The following is a 22,601-nucleotide window of genomic DNA, read 5'->3' as shown; positions in this document are numbered from 1 at the left end:
TCCAGCATTTCGATTGTTTGATTTTGGAGTATGAGTATAAAAAACGAACTCGAAAGTTTTATGACTGGACTTCTGACGACACGTACATGAAGGTCATAAATTAATTTGTTGAAAGAAATCAAATCTTTAACTGCTAACGGGTGCCGTTGGAGGTCCACTGGAATTTTTAGCTAAGGTTTCTTGGTATGTTCACATGACAAAAACAAAAGAATGGATTTGTCCATATATAACTATTTTTTTAGGGTACGGCAGTCGACACAGATCAGTGTCCCTTTGAAACTCTTCTTTGAGAAGACAAAGTTGAAACGGATTTCTGACTTGATAAGATAATTATCACTAAATAAGTATGTTAACAATATTGCTAATCTTTTCTCGAAAACCACATGCCAGTATTAGTTTGCAATGGTTTTCGATGGCAAACATCGAGGAATATATCAAACCCCATTTTTACATCGCGATAACCGTGAGGTCATTCCGATGTATTGCTGTCGCCTAGAATTCGCCTAACATCAGATCAACTATGTTCGATCGGAACATTTTCTTTTGCAAAATTTTTGTTCTTCCCTCGCCGGGATTCGAAATCATGCTACGGAGATATCGTGACACCAAATCGCCTTGCACTGTATTCAACACGCTATACGGGGCGCCGAATGGGACTTGAACTTTTTGTAATCAAAATCAATTTTGTGTACACAAAATTCAATTCTGTCATAACAAAATCATGTTTGTCTTACAAAACTAAGTGATACAGACTTGTTTTATGAGAACTTCAATTTTGTAATGACAAAATTCATTTTTGTAGACAAAATTCATTTTTGTGTCAAAACAAAATTCAATTTTGTCAAATAGGTAATATGCAAATATAAACTTATTTGCATACAAAATTGACTTTTGTTACCTGAAATGGAAATTAAAACACAAAAGTCAATTTTGTGAGACAAAATTGAATTTGTACGCAATTAACATGTTGATTAAATTAGCATCCTGTGATTTTGTAATCAATATTATTTTTTGTGTAGACAAAATTGAGTTTTATTAGACAGAAGTGAAAATTTAACACAAAATTGACTTTTGGCAGAAGTCAATTTTGTGTCACAAAAGTCAATTTTGTCTACACAAAAATAAACACAAAATTGAATTTTGTCATGACAAAAATGAATTTTGCATACAAAATTGACTTTTGTCGCCCTATTTTCAAATTAGGTAGCAAAAGTAAAGTCTGTGTTACAAAAATGAATTTTCTTATGACAAAAGTAACTTTTGTCCACTGAAAAATAATTTTGTGTGACAAAATTTAGATTTGTAGTATGCTACAAATTTTGTTAAACTGAACTAATTTTTGTTGAACAAATAAAAATAAAATTGAGAATGGAAATGGGGAATGTGCCAAAGAGACAATAACCCGACCATAGAGCAGACAACAGCAGAAGGTCACCAACAGGTCTTCAATGCAACGAGAAATTCCCGCACCCGGAGGCGTCCTTCAGCTAGCCCCTAAACAAATATATAATAGTTCAGTGATAATGAACGCCATACTAAACTCCAAATTGTACACAAGAAACTAAAAGTTAAAATAATACAAGACTAACAAAGGCCAGAGGCTCCTGACTTGGGACAGGCGCAAAAATGCGGCGGGGTTAACCATGTTTGTGAGATCTCAACCCTCCCCCTATACCTCTAGTCAATGCAGAAAAGTAAACGCATAACAATACGCACATTAAAATTCAGTTCAAGACAAAATTGAATTTCGAGTACAAAACCACAAGAGTCCTGTTCGGCGCCCCGTACGCTAGACCACTCGGCCACCTAGGATTCACGATATATTAGTTTATCATATACTTAGACTAAATAACATATGATTTTTACTGTATGATAATAGCATTAAATTAACGTAAATTCCATATTTTTCGAATTGGTGCTTAGCGGGCTGATATGAAAAGTTTATCACATGCTTCGACCGTTATCACATGCCTTTCCGTAACGTTATCGCATGGCATTCCGGTGATACTCGGCAAATTCCGGAAAATACACGTCAATGCTGCGTTTTCAGTAAAAAACCTTACAAAGTAGTGTACAAAACAATTATTTGGATACTGGAATGAATATTGTGTAAAATAATACACAAAAAAAAAAAAACCCAACTAACAAACTAATTATTTAATAAATGCATGTTTTAAAAGTTTCAAACATAATTTAGAAAGTTACTTTAAAACAAGAATGTGTCCATTGTACACGGATGCCCCACTCGCACTATCATTTTCTATGTTCAGTGGACCATGAAATTGGGGTCAAAACTTTAATTTGGAATTACAATTAGAAAGATCATATCATAGGGAACATGTGTACTAAGTTTCAAGTTGACGTAACTTTAACTTCATCAAAAACTACCTTGACCAAAAACTTTAACCTGAACTTTGCACTATCATTTTCTATGTTCAGTGAACCATGAAATTGGGGTCAAAACTATAATTTGGCATTAAAATTAGAAAGATCATATCATGGGGAACATGTGTATGATATCAAGTTTCAAGTTGATTGGACTTCAGCTTCATCAAAAACTACCTCGACCAAAAACTTTAACCTGAAGCGAACGGACGCACAGACGGACGGACGCACAGACGGACACACAGACGGACGAACGAACGGAGGCACAGACCAGAAAACATAATGCCCCTCTACTATCGTAGGTGGGGCATAAAAAGTTGACTTTTCCAACCAGTGTTCATTATGTTTATTGTTGAATTATATTTTTTGTTGATTCGTCCATATTAAAATGTTTTTCTTCTCTGTAGAGGCATAAGATAGAAAGATTTCATATCGAATGTCCTAAATTTGGGGTCTGACGTCCGTGAACTCTTCACTCTTTGAACTTCTATTTGGGAACCACGTAAAAGGATCAATATATGAATGTTATTTTTCTCCATTGTTGAAGCATATGATAAAAAGATCATAACATGTAATTTTTCATATCGCGTGTTTTATCAGCCCCCAGTCAATATCAGCCCTCGAGCCATGCGGCTCTTTGGCTGATATTGAACCTAGGGCTGATAATACATGCGATATGAAAAATGCCATGTAATAATCTGATAATATATTTAAGTATAACACATTTTCATATTATTGATTTATGTTCTAAACAAAAATATTTGTATCAGTTTCGTGAACCATGAAAATGAGGTCACGGTCAGATGAACCATGCCAGACAGACATGTACAGCTAACAATTCTTCCATACAACAAATATAGTTGACCTATTGCTTATAGTTTAAGAAAAATAGACCAAAACCGAAATGAACCTTAAAAATGAGGTCACGGTCAAATAAAACATGCGCGACTGACATATAAATATAAATTATATAATTAACATAAATTCCATACATCAAATATAGTTAACCTTTTGCATATATTTTTCGAAAAGAAGACCAAAACACAAAAAAAAAAACTTTGACCAAAGAAGAACCACGAAAATGATGTCAAGGTCAAATGACACCTGTCAGTTGGACATGTACACCTTACAGTCCTTCTATACACTGAATATACTAGACCAATTGCTTATAGTATCTGAGATATGTACTTGACCTCAAAACTTAACCCTGTTCAAGGATCCGTGAAATGAGGTTGAGGTCAAGTGAAAACTGTCTGACGGGCATGAGGACCTTGCATACCAAATATAGTTATCCTATTACGTATATTAAGAGAGAATTTAACATTATAAAACATATTAACTTTGTTTTCATGTAGTCAATGAACCATGAAAATGAGGTCAAGGACATTTGACATGAAACTGACGAAAACTATGTATTATGAGGCATCTATATACAAAGTATGAATCATCCAGGTCTCCCACCTTCTAAAATATAAAGTTTTTAAGAAGATAGCTAACGCCGCCGCCGTAACCGTAGCCGTCGCCGGATCATTATGTCTAGCTTTCTGAAACAAAAGTAGCAGGCGTGACAAAAATCATTGATAATATCTATGCACACGTACTGAAAAATTGTGTAAACGCATGCGGAACAATTTTTAAAAACGTTTTGAGGTTGAGCAAGGGCTGATAACTTTGCATTGAAGATTGATTTTGCTGGAAAATATGAATGTCTACTCAAATCCCTGTCATTTATTCATCATCCAGGCACGAACTTGTCTCAGAAAAAAATATCTCTATCTATACATTAACCTCAGTTTCAGGTATAGAGATGTGATGTTTTTTTTTTCTGAGACAAGTGTTTTTTACCATCCACAAGAACTTGCTGTCATCCGATGGTAAGTACTTCAGTACTTTGATTGTTTATCGCAATGACCATAAGTTTTAAAGAATAAGGAAGTTAGTGTTCGTGAATCGTTTTATATAGATCTGAGTGAATCTAAGAATTTTAAGGACCAAGTCTTACGCGTATTCATCAATTAACTGTTTTAATATGACATAATTTTGTTTTAATTTGGCCAGACATTAAATTACTGTAGTATGTTTCACTGATTTATCACACCAAAAGATGCCTTTTAAATTTCGTATTAATTTCCAGGGTTAACTGGCATTGTTTTCATAAACTAATGAATTGACTGCGCTCTTCTTCATTTCGCTAAAATGACCAAAAAAGTTTAAACGCCCTATCTATTCACTGACAGTTACTTTTTCCCGCTTAAAATCTTATCCCTTATTTATGGGAACACTGCTCAGTGTGCTTCAGAAAACTTCACACATTATCTTCTATATATTAACTACTGATGTAGGAAATCTGTGACAAAATATATTAGCATTATAGTCCAGAGGATATTAATGATTATATATATATATAAATTATTCTTAATTACACGAATTACAAACTATTCCCAATAATTCAATAGGCAGAAGTTTGATGAAAATGAATATCTGTAATCAAGCTACACGTAATCCTCATGAAGGAGTCCTGATACAGGAAGATGTGGTATGAGTACCAATGAGACAATTCTTCATCCAAATAACAATTTATAAAAGTAAACCATTATATTTCAAGGTAAGGCCATCAATACGGAGCCTTGGCTAACACCGAACAAAAAGCTATAAAGGGCCCTGTATAGCAGCAATTACCCTCATACATTAGTAATTTAGTTTTCAAATAAATGGCAAATGACTGGTGATCCTTGTAAACATCTTTGGACTGATAAATTTGAATAAACAAATGTATGAATGAAACTTGAAAGGGGGTATGATAAATTGCTGGTTTGTTAGATACGAAAATTGTCATATTGTTTTTAGATACACAAGATACAAACTATCTTTACAGCCGATTTCATTGAGTGTGTAGCCAAAGTTAATATCTTTAGTTAGCGTGCTTGTTAGCTGAACCGTGAAGTCATTGTGTGGTTAGGTAAATTACCCTACTTTAAGAGTAGACTAGTCCGACGAATAACCAATCTATCTGTCTGTTGGGCTAGGCTACTTCGAAAGGAGGGTAGTATACCTGACATAATAATGACTTCACGGTTCAGCTAACAAGCAAGCTAACCAAAGATATTACCTTTGGCTACACATTAAAAAAAATCAGCTGTAATAATTAATCTGATAGCATGCAGGTTGAAAATAAATATCTGTTACCAAGTTGTATGCACTGTACTGCATTGCAACAAATTATCACATGACGTTAAATCACAAACAATGACCTAAAACGTCACAATTGCGACTTAGAAACCTCAGTTCGAAACTCGCTTAAAACAAATCCAAAAGGAAAAATGGGAGCATCATTTGCCAAACCTAACTGTTGTGGAGGAATACGCAAAAACAAGATTGGAGTGGTTTCAAGTTATCTCGAGATAATCAATAGAATTGAAACGCGCCCATCACCAGAAATATTGCAGGAGTTACAGAGAGTTGGGATAATTTCAGAACGTTCCGGAGGTGTGAGATTCATTGTTGAGACATTAACAGAAAATGAGATGATAAAACCCAGGAGACTTCCGGCAATCTCTATGTCTAATGACTCAACAAGAAGACTCACTGACAAATCCAGGGCTAATACGTCAAAAGGTAGACATATATTTTCAAATTTAAAAAAAATGTTAGAATTTGGGACGGCGAGAACATTGCAAGTTAGTGATTTTGGGAATTAACTGGAAGTTGAATTTGGGATTTAACTGCAAAATTGAATTTGGGAATTAACTTGAATGTTGAATTTGAGAATAAACTGGAAAGTTGAATTTGGGATTAACTTGACAGTTGAATTTGGGATTTACTGGAAATTTGATTTTGAATTTTAAGGCACAATATGCATCACTTCTTATTCCATATACAGTTCATACCACTATCTGGTGAATTATCGAACTGATGCATATATGATCATGAAGGCACTGATAAGAAATATTATAGTTCGTAGATTAGAATACAAAATCTTCTGTATTTTCTATGTTTTAATGTATCTGATTTCTTATTCAGGGCTTCAAAGGGGACAAGGAATATATATATTTTGAACTTATGTAAAAAACGAATTTTGAACAACATCATTTTTTTCTCTTGTAGATATATATGATAATGAAGATAAGGGACTTATGGTCGAGATTCGACGCATGGATGCCTTGGCTGATAAAGGTAAATCTGAAAGATTCGCATAACCAATTTTAATGTACACATCATAGTTAATACAGTGACTTGAAAGATTGATATCATGTTTATAAATGTAATATTACTATGTTTTACTGCGGCGGAGTTATGGAAGCCAAACATATTCAAAATCAGATCGGATTATGTCATATATATATATTTTCCCGGCTATTCTATAAAAAAACCCAGAAACATACTAAATATATGCATAAGCAATCATAGGAAGTTAAATAAGTATTCTTCTTTTGTCGTATTTAGGAAAAATGGCAAAAGAATCAGAAAGAAGAAGGCAGAAAGCAAAAGCAAGAAGAGACAAGCGACTAAAAGAAAAAATCATAAAAACCGAGAAAAAATTAAGGAGAGGAAATAGAGCAGAGGAAGGTAATCAAGGAGCTATCCCTAAGCCGAAAAGAGAAAAGGGAAGAAGACCTGCCAGAGAACCAAGACCAATCAAACCTGCCGTTTCCGGTTTACCAGACGTATCCATATAAACTTTACGATATCAAATAATTTAAAGTTTAACGAATAAATATTTTTTAAGGTGAAAACTTATTTATAAATATTGTATTTATTTTATTTCAACTAATAAACTTATATTTTTACTTGCATATTTTAACATTTTATTTTATTTTTTGAAATGGCTTCTGTTTGTTTTATGGTTTGTGTCAACTAGCGATATTAAGTTGTCGGTGTTTATTTTCTTATAGCCCTAATTTTAAGAGCAATCCGTTTTCACATGTAAACAGTAATTACATCAAAATTGTTTTTGAGCACTGCCAATGGGCACACCTTCCTATCCCTACTAAAAAAATTCGTTCAGATCGCAACAAATTAACAAAGGCACGATAATCAGGATACATAGCAAAAATTGTATATTCTTTTTGAGGACAGACGAATGAACAAACTAAAACAATACATATCATCAGGTTTTATTTTGAAGCATGTGAGAGGTCAAAGAAGAGACTATCTTTATACCTAAACACTACCGTACTTTATGGTTAATAGCCCTTCGGTCACATAGTCACTAAGAGCACCCAATGCATTTTAATACTTAACATGTTTTAATAACATTGAGCCTTCCTGGTAATGAATATTTGCCCTTCAGTCTCATGGTTGGTAAATTACCATGGTATTGTTATCGTCTGTAATGGTTCATAACATTTTCTCGTTTGAATTGTTTTTTACAGTTATCATTTCGGGTCCTTTTATAGCTGACTATGCAGTAAGGGCTTTGCTCATTGTTGAAGGCCGTACGGTGACCTTTAGTTGTTAATGTTTGTGTCATTTGGTCTCTTAGTGAGAGTTGTCTCATTGGCAATCATCCCACATCTTCTTTTGTTTACTTAGGCCACACATGATCACTCACAGTACCTAATGTCACACGACACATTACTTTCCCTCAACCTTCGTGATCATGGTTACTAGATCTTCCAAATTATTATGATGTCCATTTGATCAGCACCAAAGTCAAACAAACAATGTTGAATTAGAGTAAATTTTAAACTGGATTCCGCTTGTGTTACGACGCTTCACTCAACTGAACATAGTGTAGTATTCAGCCGAGAACCAGCTTATACAGTCAAGATTCTATTTCTTGAAAATGACTGACTTTGTGCACATTTCTATTTCAAAAACCATAGATGAATATAAAAGGACAGATAAGGAACACGTACAGCCAATAAAATGCATATGTAATGTATTTAATGACGTTGGACAAGCTCGATCCAAGGTATTGTACAGTAAACTCGCAAGGTATTGTACAGTCAATAAGAATACTTGTATCCGACATTGAGAAAATGAATATATTTGGATTTCTGCTAAGACAATCGCTTTTAAACTTTCAGACATGCAAGACTTTTTATCAGAAAAGGTAACAACGATTGGTTTTTCGATGTTTCTGACATTTTTATCGCTGTTGTGTGACAGTTTCGATCGATTTACTCGGAGCTCCACTATTTGAAGGAAAACTTTGTTATGCTTTTATTGTTTTTATTATTTGATCGATCATATTTACATATATATATAGAATATTTTGATTACCAAAACTTGAAGCAGAAACGTTAAATAGTAACATTTGAGTTCCTAAATCTTTCCATCAAGCAACTTGTTATTTTTTTCGAATGTCGGTGAGCCCCGCTCATCCTTGACAGTCTCAAGAATGACCAAAACATTATAAAACTGTATAGTTCCGTCCTCACACTGTGATTACGCCCGATAATCGTTACAATCGTAAAAATGGAAGCAATTGTAGGGATGACGCGCTATCAATTTAACTCTTGAAAATCGATAAATCTATCCACATAGCATCATTACGATCCTTGTTGTATTTTAGAGACAGTCAGATGTATCTACTAGCTATTAAGCGCCATTTTAAAAATATTTGAGCGAAGCAACGTCACCACTGGTTCGGAGTTTGAGAAGTTATAGCTAGAAAATAGGTCAAACTCAAACATATACCCCTCGACACTTACCAAAGAGGAAATCCTGGATAATCATAAGTCTGTTCTATGTTACTTTGAAATTCTAACCAAAGATGAAGAACTGGGTGACATCATATACAGTATGTCAACACTGATATAACAGATAAAATCAACAAACCTACGTAGGGGAAAATATTCATTTGGAAAAATGCAGATGCGAAAGAATAAGTTAAAAAGGCTAGTAAATTGAATACAAACTTTAAAGAGAAATCTAAATTGGACAGTCCTATAACTTTAATGTGAGAACTTATTAAATTCAACTTACTAGCATACTTGAACAACAGTACCATCGAAAATGTTATTCTCAAAGTTTAATCAACCTTAGATTAACCGGAAAATGAAAATAGAAAAAACTAAAAAAGAAAGACCATAAGATAACCGGATCTTGACAGATACCATCTACTAAAAAGCTCAACACAAATAGAATGTAGGAAGGCTTATAGAGACTACATAAATGATCATTTCTCCTGAAATATCAGTAAATCCTAATGGATTCTTCGGATGTATCAAAAGTAACAAAATACATGTGACTGAAAATGGTGTACTAAATGTTGTTAAGCAACTTGAACATCCACAAAGCTGGTCAAGATGAGGCCCCAACAATACTTCTAAAAGAGTTTGCACCATGCATATCAGCAACAATTACCACTTCCTTTCAAGCACTAATCAATCAAGCACCATACCACCAAATTGGAAAGAAGATTTTGTTGTTCAAATTCTCAAGAAAGGAGATAAATCACGTGCCAGTAACAACAGTCCAGTTTTCTTGACAGCTTGCCCTTCATGAGCAGCTTGTCGGGGTTCGTGTTACTGTTGCACCCCTATTTGTGACATTTTACCTATTGTGTCTGTTTGTTTTGAATATTCCTCGAAGTTCAGTATTTTTGTGGTTTTACTTTTTTTTTGTCACATGCAAAATCCTAGAGAATATAATCTGCAGTAGTATTGCAAAACACCATGATACCCAGTGCATCCTAAACGACGCTAAGATTTAGAAAGAATCGTTCCTTCGAGTCGCAACTGATCCTTACAATACAAGAACATTGATCTAGGTGAACAAATTGATCTTATCTGTGTTGATTTTCCTAAGGCATTTAATAAATTCCTCATGGGAGACCTCTATATTTGCAGATGACTGCGTACTGTACAGAAGGATCCACAATGATGCAGACTCACATCTACTGCAAGAAGACACGAACAACGTGCTCAGATAGGAATCTGATTGTCAAATGGAATTCCATCCCAGTAAATGTCAACTTCTACGTGTAACCAACAAACGCATCCCAGATCCCACAAGTTACATCATTCATGGGCATAATTAAGAATTGGTTGACTCACCAAAATACCTAGGCGTAACAATACTTAAAACCATCAATTGGATTGATTGATTGATTGTTGGTTGCTTTACGCCGCATTAGCACAAAAAAGCTATATCGCGGCGAGAGCTAACCATTAATTGGAAAACACACATAAAGAGCATTACAAAATAGCCAAATCAAATCAAGGCTTTCATCCACAGAAATCTTCAGCACTGAACCCAACGAACAAAAGCTGTATGATACACTGCGATAGACAATTGTTTGAGTACGCCTGCTCAGTTTGGGACCCTTTCACAAACCTTTACACACAGAAACTAGAAACTGTGCAAAGAAGATCGGGCAGCCCGGTTTGTAATGGACGATTACCAACAAAGCAGCAGTGTAATATTAATGCTATAAACTATACAGTGACAACCATTTGTAGAAAGAAGGGTAAAATACAAAGTAGTAATGATGTACAGAATATATAGTACATGTCCTCGTAGCAATACTAACGCTAGAGCTACATAATACATCATCGGTAGTTAGAGGACACACAACACGATTTCTCGTACAACATACATGCATTCCTTCTTTCCAGACAGCATACGAGAATGGAACAGCCTTCCACAACCTTTAGTGGATAGTACCTCACTCGATGATTTCAAACAGGGAGTTCTGAGCTACAGCATCCCTTAATTGCACAATCAGACTGTTTTTTTGGACCATCCTTTTTTTTTTTTTTTTTTTAAATTGTTGACTTTAATCTTGGAATTGTCAATTAAATTTACTTCACTATATATATAACGTCAAACGATAGACACAAATGTTGACCATGTTTCTTTGCCTTTTGTTTGTTTGTTCGATAGGTACATGTAATATCCGATAAATCCATACTGAAATATGCATTACGACTAGGAAAAATTGAGCACGCCTTTTTATACTTTGATAAAATAGTATAAAATTTGAAATGGTTTAAATTTGTAGAAGACAATTTACTTATGATAATTAACTTCATAATTACTGTATAGCTTAATTAGTATGCACCGACAAACTGCCCATGACATAAAACATGACAAAAAAGATTAACAAGTCCTAACAACATTATCGTTGAAAAATGCTAAGGTCCTAGGTTAAATTTAACTATATAAGGAAATTATCATGGAGGTTTTTTCATCAGTAACGTGTACATTCATATTGTTTTTGTTTACGTTACCCGTTACTAAAGGTCACGGGATGATGATAGAACCTGCCATGAGGTCATCTCTGTGGAGATTCAATTATCCTGGTGCCGAACCTAATTATAATGACAATGGAGTAAATTGTGGAGGATTTACGGTAAGAATATATTTTTCTTCTTTTTGATATTTTCTACAAAAAAAATAATTCAAATTCATTAAAAACGCATATTTTTTTCTTGTTCTATGATACATTAGGGGGCATTTTTTTGGGTAAAAAAATAATTTGTATTTGACACCCCGAATATCAAATGGCTGCTGCCTTATATATTGCAACTTTTTGCAATAAAAGAAATACAGATGATAACGTTGTTAAATGACGTCCTGCCAATTTACCTAACATAATAAATAAATAACATGTTGAATATTTTGCATATGCTAGACACACTGCTTTTCCTAACCATTGTCTAAATATGAATAACAAATTAGGATATAAATTGAAAATGAGAAAAATTTATCCTAGAGACCAACGACATTGACATGAGCAGCTATTTTAAAGTTACTGTTAGACCTTTAACAATGAGCAAATCCTTATGGGGCGTTATGATAATATGTGAAACAAGACAAACGAGAATATCAAGTTTTCTTATTGGCACTAGGACTCATTTTTCATGACCTTTTCTACACCACGTTTTTATGCTGTATATTTTCTAGTATTTTTCTTATCTAGAATCAACATGAACGTCAGAATGGCCGCTGTGGAGTATGTGGTGACCCGTTCCAAGGACCACGGAATAATGAGGCCGGTGGAAAGTAAGGAAAAAGTAAAATCACAAAAATACTGAACTCCGAGGAAAATTCAACCGGAAAGTCCCTTATCACATGGCAAAATCAAATGACAAAACACATCAAACGAATGGAGGACAACTGTCATATTTATATGACTTGGTACAGGCATTTTCAAATGTAGAAAATCGTGGATTGAACCTGGTTTTATAGCGCTAAACCTCTCACTTTTCCAACAATCTCATCAAATTCCGTTATATTTACAACGATGTGTGAACAAAACAGACATCATAAATAAAATGGTCAAAATATGGGTTCAGCAGTCATCACTGTGTTACAATTTTTAAAACAAACAATTTTACAAAAAAGCACACAAGCATCTATTAAATTAAAAAAACGTTCACATTGCGTGCCTGAGCATGTTTTGTTCAAGTCTTAGATTTGTTCGACTGATGATGCATCCAGAACAATAGACAATAACCCTGTACATTCACACTGTATTGCTCCGTTTGGAGTGTATGCAATTCCCTCAAGTTTTTGCGTCGGGATTTTGCATTCGAAATGAATTTTCTACTTTTGAGAATCGGTATCTTACTGTTGCCTTTGATATATATTGCTCCCCATATAATGAACAAAAGGAGAATGCGCGGGTAACTACTTAAATAAAGCTTAAACAATTCAAAATACAACTTGACAAATAACATTAGCGTGACTATGTCATTGAAAGGCAGAATGATGTCACTACATTTTTTACAATGACTATTTTCATATACAAAAAGAGCCTTTTTAAGGCTAATGTTTTATTTAAATAAATTAAGCATCGTCTGTCGAGGTTATGAATACATTTACAATTACTACACACTAACATGTTTTTAAATATGCATATCCTGTTAAACATTATTTCTGTATGATGTTTTCTTTACATAAGTATAAATAGAACGAAACTGACATATTGCTTACTGTCACACATCTTATTATAACGTACATTTTAAACAATCAAAGTCTTACTCTACCATTGTCTACGACTTCATCTTGTTGTAATTTACAGAAACCAATAATGATTTAAACATGCAGAATACATATAAGATCAGAATAACAAAACCGATTAGTTCCATGAAGAAATCAGAATATAACTACTAAGTTTTGCTTTCTGTCACACATCTTATTATAACGTAGATTTTACACAATCAAAGTCTACGACTTCATTTTGCTGTAATTTACAGAAACTAAATTAATAATTTCAACATGCATAAAACATGTAAGATCAGAATAACAAAACCGATTAGTTACATGAAAAAATTAAAATGTTACTAATAATTTAATTCCGAATATGAGTATAACCAGTTATCAAAGGTACCAGGATTATAATTTAGTACGCCAGACGCGCGTTTCGTCTACATAAGACTCATCAGTGACGCTCAAATCAAAAATATTTATAAACCCAAACAAGTACAAAGTTGAAGAGCATTGAGGATTCAAAATTCCAAAAATGAGTATAAGTAAGTTATAACCTACCGATTGTATATATCTAGTCTAAAAAATGAAAACAACACGTTAAAAATTTTAAGCATCCCAGGCGCTTTTCTGGATTTTCCTTCATCAGGAACTCTCAAAGCCATATAATTGAAAGTCAAAGATTTATAAGAACAGAAACCATTAAAGAGGTATATGACAAAAAATAACATAATAAAATAGCTAAATCCATCTAAGGCCAACTTCGCCTGATAGAGCTGGAACTTTGGTTTTTTTATACTAAAAAAACAACATTTTAACGGACAATTTTAGAAAGGATTGTTATTAAGCATGTCAGTACCGAAATACTGACTACTGAACTGTTGATACCCTCGGTAACATGTGTCTACCAGCAAAGGTATCGATGCAATGATGTAAAAAATGAATACAACACGTTATATAAATTTCCTGTAAGACTCTTACGATAAACGTGTAGATACGCATCGCGGATAAATTAAATGCTTGCATAGTAGGAGAAACTCACCCCAACAGAGCATCCAGTATTGCACCTTTTTGGATTTCATGCGACTCCTTTGGTAAAGTTTTTACCTTAATTTACAGTATATACTTCGTGGATTTTGTGATTTGAGACCATCGGTAAAATACTGTAATTTCATATTAAAGGAGAAAATAATTCTCTTTTGATTATAATTTCAGGTATGCCAAAGGGATAATAGCCAGAACATACAAGTCAGGACAATATATAAAAGTAGTTTCAGATATAACTGCGAATCATGGTGGATATATAGAACTAAGACTATGCCCACATGATAGCCCTAGGGTACCTGTTACTCAACAGTGTCTAAACCAGTATATATTACATATCAAAGGAGATGGAAATAGACATTACTTAACAACCAATCAAAAAAGTGATTTTAAAATCAGACACACTGTAAAACTACCCGACTTTGTCACGTGTAGACAATGTGTTTTACAATGGTATTGGAAGGCCGGTTAGTAGGTACTAGAATTATGATTTTTAATTATTTAAAAAAAAATAGACATCAAAATGACCCCTGTAAAACAAAACAAACAGGAAAACGGTCTAATCTATTGGTGTATGAAAAACGAGAAACAATAAACACTTATGAACCACATCAACACACGACAACAACTGGACAGGCTTCTGACTTTCGACAGTTACAGACAAATTGAGAGCGTTTATACGTTTTAAGATGTTTATTAATGCAATTTCAATAACTGATAAATGAGAATGGCGACTGAAAAGACAAAAGTAGCATAGGGATATTGAGTATGTTTGTACATTTGTACATCTCAGTTTTAATGTATCATTGTATGAACCTCATAGCTATAAAGATAAAAAAAACACTAAGTGCTTTAAATCTGATTCAAGCGTAGATTCCAATCAAATTTAAAAAAAAAACCCGTGTTATAACTTTTCAATTAATATCCTGATCTGATATATAATTAACATAGTAACAAAGAAAACAGATAACATGACTGATCAAGTTGATAAAGGAAATAGGGAATGTGTCAAAGCGACAACATGATGCAGTTATTTCGGTTGTATATGCTCATAAGTATGCAAACAAACTCATCATAGATATCAGGATTGAAATTATATATTCACGCCAGACGCGCGTTTCGTCTACAAAAGACTCATCAGTGACGCTCGAATAAAAAAAATGGTAAAAGGCCAAGTAAAGTACGAAGTTGAAGAGCATTAAGGACCAAAAATTTGCCAAATTCAATTAAGGTTATCTATTCCTGAGGTAGAAAAACCTTAGTATTTCAAAAATTCAAAGTTTTGTTAACAGTTGATTTATAATTTAATCATACGTTTTTTGATTGAGTTAAGTCTGCCAATTGATATTTTATCGTATGTTTTTCTTTGTTGTGATGTTATGCTATTGTTTCAGAAAAAGGGAGAAGGTTTGGATCCATTAAAACGTTTAATCCCGCTGCAAATGTTTGCACCTGTCCTAAGTCAGGAATCTGATGTACAGTAGTTGTCGTTTGTTTATGTAATATATACGTGTTTCTCGTTTCTCGTTTTGTTTATATAGATTAGACCGTTGGTTTTCCCGTTTGAATGGTTTTACACTAGTAATTTTGGGGCCCTTTATAGCTTGTTGTTCGGTGTGAGCCAAGGCTCCGTGTTGAAGGCCGTACTTTAACCTATAATGGTTTACTTTTAAATTATTATTTGTATGGAGAGTTGTCTCATTGGCACTCACACCACATCTTCCTATATCTATATATCAATGATACCTCAAGTCAACACAGAAGTGCTGACTACTGGGCTGGTGATACCCTCGGGCAATTAAAACTCCACCAAGAGTTGCATCGACGCAGTGGTTGTAATTAAACTCGTCATAGATATCAGGATTGAAGTATTATATTTACGCCAGACGCGCGTTTCGTCTACAAAAGACTCATCTGATCAGTGATGCTCGAACAATAAAAAGGCCAAATAAAGTACGAAGTTGAAAAGCATTGAGGATCAAAAGCCCCTAAAAGTTTTGCAAACGAGATTACATAATAAATGGAATAATACAATTTTTCTTTGTTCACGGTGTTGGCTTCATCTATAACCGCGATTTCGGTTAAAAAGGGTCATTATTCAGAGAAATGCACCGTTCAATCTTTCGTACACGTTGAAATCGTATTTTTTTGCACAATCCTACACATGTACAAATATCCCTTTTAAGCCCTTCGATTACCCATTAATAACACGTTAAAAAAAGATTTAATATTTCTAATACATCAGTTTTTTTTATTTTTCAGGACAACATTCTGGTATAAATCCAATGACCCGCCAGGAATGCAAAGGTTGTGGTAAACAAGAACAGTTTATCAATTGTGCAGATATAGCCATCACTGACGAGTTTGGTATGTTTCCTATGGTAACAAGAGTGCCAAATTATCAGGTTACCACGCCCAACCCCATGTATGATTCGTTCATGTTTCAAACTCAGGGAATGTTTCCAGATTATTATGACGAATTTAATCCATTTATGACCACTCCTTCGTATTTCAATCCTTTCAACCAACGTTTCATGAACAATGGAAGAAATTTTGAACAAAACAACAATAGATTTATTGATAATAGACGAAATACCGGAAGAAATAAAGGACAATCTATAAATAGAAATTTTAGAGGACCTGTACGAAATGGTTACCCAACGATAAATCCAGTACGTCAAAATATTCAACATAATAGAGGATTTCACAGAAATGGTTTTAGAAATGCTAGACCCCAAGGAAATGTGTTCAATAGAAACAAAGTTAGTCCCGATATTCGAAATCAAAGACGTCCATATAAAAATAATAGACCTTTAATTTCTAGAAACAACAGACCACACGTCAACATTTTTGCAACTGTTATTCCTAAAAAAAATCAAAGGAAAACCAAAGCAAACGCTATCCGGAATATACGACCTATTCAAATTGCCCCTTCAAAAATTCCAACGACAGATGCTTCGGAGGCAGATGATTCGATGGAAGAAATGATGGATGACGAAGACAATTTTCTATTAAACAGCGCATTTTGGTCTGACTTCCATCGCTTGATCAATATGTCCTCACCTGAAACCAAAAAAGCTTTGTATGAAATAGCAGAAGATGCGGATGACATTGAAGAGTTCCATAGAAATGTGCAATTGATGTTACAGATGCAAACGATGATGCCGGATACACAGGAATCCGTGGACACCAAAAGTGAAAGTGACGAATCATTAGATATTGACTGGCTTTTAGCTCAAACAAAGGATATAGAACTAGACAGTGATGAGAAGAGTTTATTAGGTCTTATGAAAGGAGGATCTACAGAAAGTGATGAAAAGGGAGATAAACAAGAGGATTTAGCAAGTAACAAATATTTATCCAAAGGAAATGATTTATACTTTCCAGATGAAAATAGAGTTCTTGACGATTCTGACGATGATGATCTTCACGATTCTGATTTTGGTCATCATGACGATGATGACACTAGTGATCGTTTTAATGATAATTCGGATGACAATTCAAAGGAAAGTGATAACTTTGATTATACAGAGTCAACAGACGAGAGTTCTGATATTGCTTACGCTGACTTAGGTAAAGACTATGATAGTGACGACTTAGGTAAAGACTATGATAGTGACGACACAGACAATGAAATGAAAATTGACAATCATATGGGCTATAGGGACAGCCGCACTAAAAATTATCTGTCAAATCAACAAAAACATAAAGAATCAGTGGAGCGTGAAATTAAATTATTTCCAGTCGATGTTAATCCTTGGAATGAAAATTCTCTTTACAGAGCTGATAATATTGATTATGATGACAAGGACGCTGACATAGAAGGAGACAAGGACGCCGACATAGAAGGAGACAAGGCCAAACCATATAACCATCTGTCATTCGATTCACAGCAAACAACTCAAAGCGTCATGAACACCATCCCTCGAGATAAAATAGAGGTCAATTATTTTCAAAGTGATGCGCATGATTATACAGATTCGGAAGTTGACCAAGAAGGTCATGACATAGACGAAGTTGAAAAGAAATGGGATGATATCCCAGAGGAAAAGGAAAAGAATGAATTTGATGACGATTCCTGGTCGGTAAACACTTTACCGGATGTTACGGCGTCTACAGTTGTGGTTACTGGTAGACGTAGTAATGGTATACGTAAACATATGGAAGATGAAGCTGAAATAAACGGTGAACCAAATTCCCTGATTAATACAAAGGGAGAGAATAATGACGAAAGCACGGATAAAAGTAGTCACTTGGATGAAAAAGAAAAGGGTTCTGAAATTTCTCAAAAAGGTAAAAAAGATGGAGATGAAGAAAATACAATAAATGATATTCAAGGTGAAAATTCAAATAAAGAAATATTAGAAAACACGATTATGTCAAATGAGAATAAGGAATCAATTATGTCAGAAATTTCTGTTGACACAAATGATAAAATGGATGACGCGCCAAATATCAAAACTGGAGACGATTTCAAATCTATGTTGAAAGGAGCAGATGATTTTGCTGAAACGACTAATAACGAGATTGGTTTTCATCAACAACCTGCTGTGGACGACGTTCCGTCGCCGTCAATGGATATAATTGAAACCGGATTTCAATTAAGACCTTCTTATATTGATGATGCATCTAATATTGGCCAAACTACTGGTCATGATTACACATATACCACTGTACCTGCACATATTTCAAATAGTCTTTCTTCAGCCAGTGGAAGCCGAAGTAGAGGAGTATATCCACCAAGATCTCAATTAGTTAGACACCAAATTCTTTCAGGACCAATGCAAATGAATCAACCACAAGTCCCAAAACCTAACTTATCAGTATTTCGACAGAAAATTCAAGATACAATATCTAAATCCATGAACGAGAACGAAAACGGTGATATTCCAACAACCCCTAAACTAATGTCGTCTCCGAAAGGTTCTAAAAAAGAACTATCGCCAAGTCTTTCCAAACTTGTATTAAAAATGTTTATGAATTCAAAATCAACAGCAGAAACTTGTTCAGAACCACAACAATCAGTTTGCGCTCCTGTTAAACTGTGGAGTAAATATCAGCAGATTGCCGATTGGTGCAATTCTCTTTGCCAATATGGAAATTGTCCGTCAGCTGTTTGCACTTGCAAGTGCCAGGCACCGTCGAATTCAGTCGAACCGAAAGTCTGTAGAGCACAAAGTTCATACAAGAAACAATCAGGTGAACTCGATCAGTGGTGCCAAAAGTCTTGTTCTGCAGGAGATTGTCCGGAACTTTTGTGTGTATGTTCCTAAAGAGCAATTTACTGCTACCCGACTCGTTGCGACCTGGCAGACATACCCCAAAATAACGTTTGCAGATTGTTAAAGTACATTATGAGGCTGGAAATTAAGTTATCTGATTATTTAATCAATTTCAATAAGAAAGTGCCAGTATTCATTTATCTCTCTTTGTGTTCATCAAACAGCCGAACTATACTTACAGTTTATACAAATATATAGGGAAAGTACCAGAAACAATGCGATAGGGTCAGTTTCCCTAAATATATTTCATGCTGTGGCCACTTAAAAAAACATCAAGCTTTACTAAAAGTAAGAGTATCACACCTTTCAATGTTTGCTTTGAGGTTTCAAGAACATTATGTTACATGTATGTATAGGATGTTTTAATTGAAAATGTTAAAGGTTTCGACAAGGTTGGGGTGTATAAATGGTTATCAAAGCCTAAATCAAATTTTTGAGAATTTTGTTTTTCAGTGATATTCAATTTTGTAACTGATTTTGGCTTTGATTCGAGGGTATATATTGAGTTTTATGTAAATGATACCCAGGTCTGCGCCTTGAATATTAACTCTGGTGTATATGGTGAGTTGTTTTCGTCAAATGGTTTCAATCCCTGAGTGAAGCAAGTTCAAGGGAAATTGGTCATACTTCTTTGTCCTATCCTTCAGTATTACAAATAGAACTAGTACATTTAATTACGATTATGATTAAACAAAATAACTTCTGCTCTATTTGTATGGGTTTTTTTTTATTTTGTTCACACATCTTTGTCAATATAATGGAAATTTTTACAAAAAAAAACACAAAAACGAAATATGGCTCAAACAAGGTTTGGAATATCATTTCTTTTCACTAAAAGATTTTTTTTCTAAAACCTTTAACAAAGAGGGGACCAAAATTCTGAAAGATAAGCGATCGACATGCAGTTAATGTATTGTATCGGTACAGAGAATATACAACTTTAAGTACAGTTAATATGATATAAACGATGATGAGTAAGGCACAATTTAACAAATACACAACTGAAAGTTTTGCCAGGAAGACATATTCACGTATTTGATATTACGTACAAAATACGTATAAACTGTTTTGCATTGTATCGATACAGAGAAAACACAGTAAACATGATATTCATACAGATCATACAGTGATAAGTAAGGCATAATTTAACAAAAATACACAGCTGAAATAACAAACATATTCACCCATATAATATACGTACAAATTGTCTTTTGAATTTTGTCTCTAAGTAAAAAATGATTTTGTATAATATGTCTTTTAAAAGTTCTTCTGCGAAAGCCATTCAGTCAAAGTCAATAGAACATGAGCTAAATTATTTGCTGTAAATTTCTATATTCTGCCACATAAACCGTTCTATTTGCAGCAGTGTATATGATCCTGGTACCTTTGATAACTTTATATAACCTAGCACCATTTGAAAAAATTAAGATTGTTGAAATAATTCCGTATTAAATATATATACCACTACTGATATTTACCATTTCTTATAGAACTGATCTAAAACCTGGTATATACAACTTTCAACTGAAACTTTTCATTACTTAAATCCTGAATGTTGCATATATATACATGAATTTGGATTTTCTGTTTATGGTCCGTTTTTATGACATAGCCCTAACGTTTTTACGCCTCCCTGGCTTATAAATGCTTAGGTAGCAATACACAGTTAAGACTGAGTTTGGTTTCACATCCCAGTATGAAAGTTATTGTGTAACAAAATTCATTTTTAGATAGCTGAGTACTAATTTAGCCTTCAAAGATGGTTTATAAGAACATTAAGATTATATTTTTATATGTTTTATGGGGTATTTTCTGTTTGGCTCTCCGTATTTTCATAGCTAGACCGGCTATCCATTTAGAAATTAATGTAATGTTTACAAACACTCTTTTCTAGACGAAATTTTGACGCAATTTTACAAAAAGATGCGATGAAAAACATATGATTTTCATTGAATTTATTGAAAGATATATGGAAACAGTTTGCGAAAAGGTATTACTTAAAGCCATTGAAAATCTACTTTTGGTCAAACTTTGGGGAAATAAGTTACATCTCCCCCCCCCTTTTTGCAATATTATATAACAAAAAAATGCAGATTGTTGTCATGGATACACCCAAAAGAAATTATATTTTACCATTTTATATACTGGATATAACATCTATGGAAGATTTTGATTACATGCATATTCTCATATATGACACAAACAGTAAGCTTAATATTGCTAGAAAGCAATGCAAAGGGGGTGGTAAAATTGATGAGTCCAAATTTTAACATTTTTTCCTAACTGTTTATTGCTACCTAAGGTTGAGCGTTCTAGATGAAGGAAAATCCAGAAAAAAACGCATGGAACGCAATATGTTTATAAAATATTTACTTCATGTACTAGCACTTGGTCGAAACGGCTGTTTTTGACCTAAAAGTCCCCGATGGAATCATTAGTTCAGTAGTCATAATTTGTTTTGGCAATGACATATTTTATAACATATACTCATTTAAAGTTTCCTGTTCATGAATTACGAATTTCTAAGAAGAAATTTAGGTTACAGCTCCACATGAAAAGTTGACCTGAAATAAATTTAGCTATCCTGTTTAGGGTATTTTTGGTATTATAGTTCCTAACGTTAAAGCGTATTTTTAAGCATATTTATGCACTCTTGAATTCTTTTTTTTTTTTATAGTTTATTTCATCTACTAACACTGGATCGATACCAATCTATTAGTTTTTTTTTCGTTTTTTTTTTCTTTCTCATGGCATTGTCATTTTTTCGACCAATGATATTGAATGTTCCTAAAGTACATTACACACTGATCAGAGTCTGAGAACCATCTTTTGTGATCGACCAGTAATTTGATAATCTTCAGTCTGAATATGGTCTCAGCAAATGGTCGACCACAAAATCCAAGTTGATTTAAAAAAGTTAAAGAAATATTAAAAGCTGACTCTGATGTTAATCGGAACTGAAAAATTAGATTATTTACTTTTAATTAGATCATTTCATTTGACAGCAAT

The 22,601-nt window shown here is 33.8% G+C and overlaps 2 protein-coding genes across 2 annotated transcripts; both read left to right on the top strand.

Moving 5' to 3' along the window:
- The first annotated feature begins 5,687 nt into the window (after nt 1–5,687).
- On the top strand, nt 5,688–7,103 carry LOC143070604 (uncharacterized). The gene is made up of 3 exons (XM_076244839.1): nt 5,688–6,000; nt 6,490–6,558; nt 6,829–7,103. The coding sequence occupies exons 1-3, from the start codon at nt 5,706–5,708 to the stop codon at nt 7,059–7,061; spliced, it is 597 nt and encodes a 198-aa protein (XP_076100954.1). The 5' UTR covers nt 5,688–5,705; the 3' UTR covers nt 7,062–7,103.
- A 4,441-nt stretch (nt 7,104–11,544) lies between these two features.
- On the top strand, nt 11,545–20,289 carry LOC143072165 (uncharacterized). Its single transcript, XM_076246985.1, has 4 exons — nt 11,545–11,686; nt 12,257–12,339; nt 14,482–14,777; nt 16,573–20,289. Exons 1-4 carry the CDS (start codon nt 11,585–11,587, stop codon nt 19,581–19,583), a joined length of 3,492 nt encoding a protein of 1,163 aa, XP_076103100.1. The 5' UTR covers nt 11,545–11,584; the 3' UTR covers nt 19,584–20,289.
- The last annotated feature ends 2,312 nt before the right edge of the window (nt 20,290–22,601 follow it).

The sequence above is a fragment of the Mytilus galloprovincialis genome, chromosome 4, assembly GCF_965363235.1.
Source record: "Mytilus galloprovincialis chromosome 4, xbMytGall1.hap1.1, whole genome shotgun sequence".
NCBI lineage: Eukaryota > Metazoa > Mollusca > Bivalvia > Mytilida > Mytilidae > Mytilus > Mytilus galloprovincialis.
Note: the sequence above shows the minus strand (reverse complement) of the source record. Positions and strands in the feature narration are given on the sequence as shown.

Bases quoted from the DNA above. Each gene is read 5' to 3' on its own strand.
- LOC143070604 (XM_076244839.1), top strand. From the start codon at position 5,706: ATGGGAGCATCATTTGCCAAACCTAACTGTTGTGGAGGAATACGCAAA. The intron at 6,001-6,489 runs GTAGACATATAT...TTTCTCTTGTAG, and splicing joins CAGGGCTAATACGTCAAAAG to ATATATATGATAATGAAGAT. The intron at 6,559-6,828 runs GTAAATCTGAAA...TGTCGTATTTAG, and splicing joins GGATGCCTTGGCTGATAAAG to GAAAAATGGCAAAAGAATCA.
- LOC143072165 (XM_076246985.1), top strand. From the start codon at position 11,585: ATGATGATAGAACCTGCCATGAGGTCATCTCTGTGGAGATTCAATTAT. The intron at 11,687-12,256 runs GTAAGAATATAT...TTTCTTATCTAG, and splicing joins TAAATTGTGGAGGATTTACG to AATCAACATGAACGTCAGAA. The intron at 14,778-16,572 runs GTTAGTAGGTAC...TTTATTTTTCAG, and splicing joins ACAATGGTATTGGAAGGCCG to GACAACATTCTGGTATAAAT.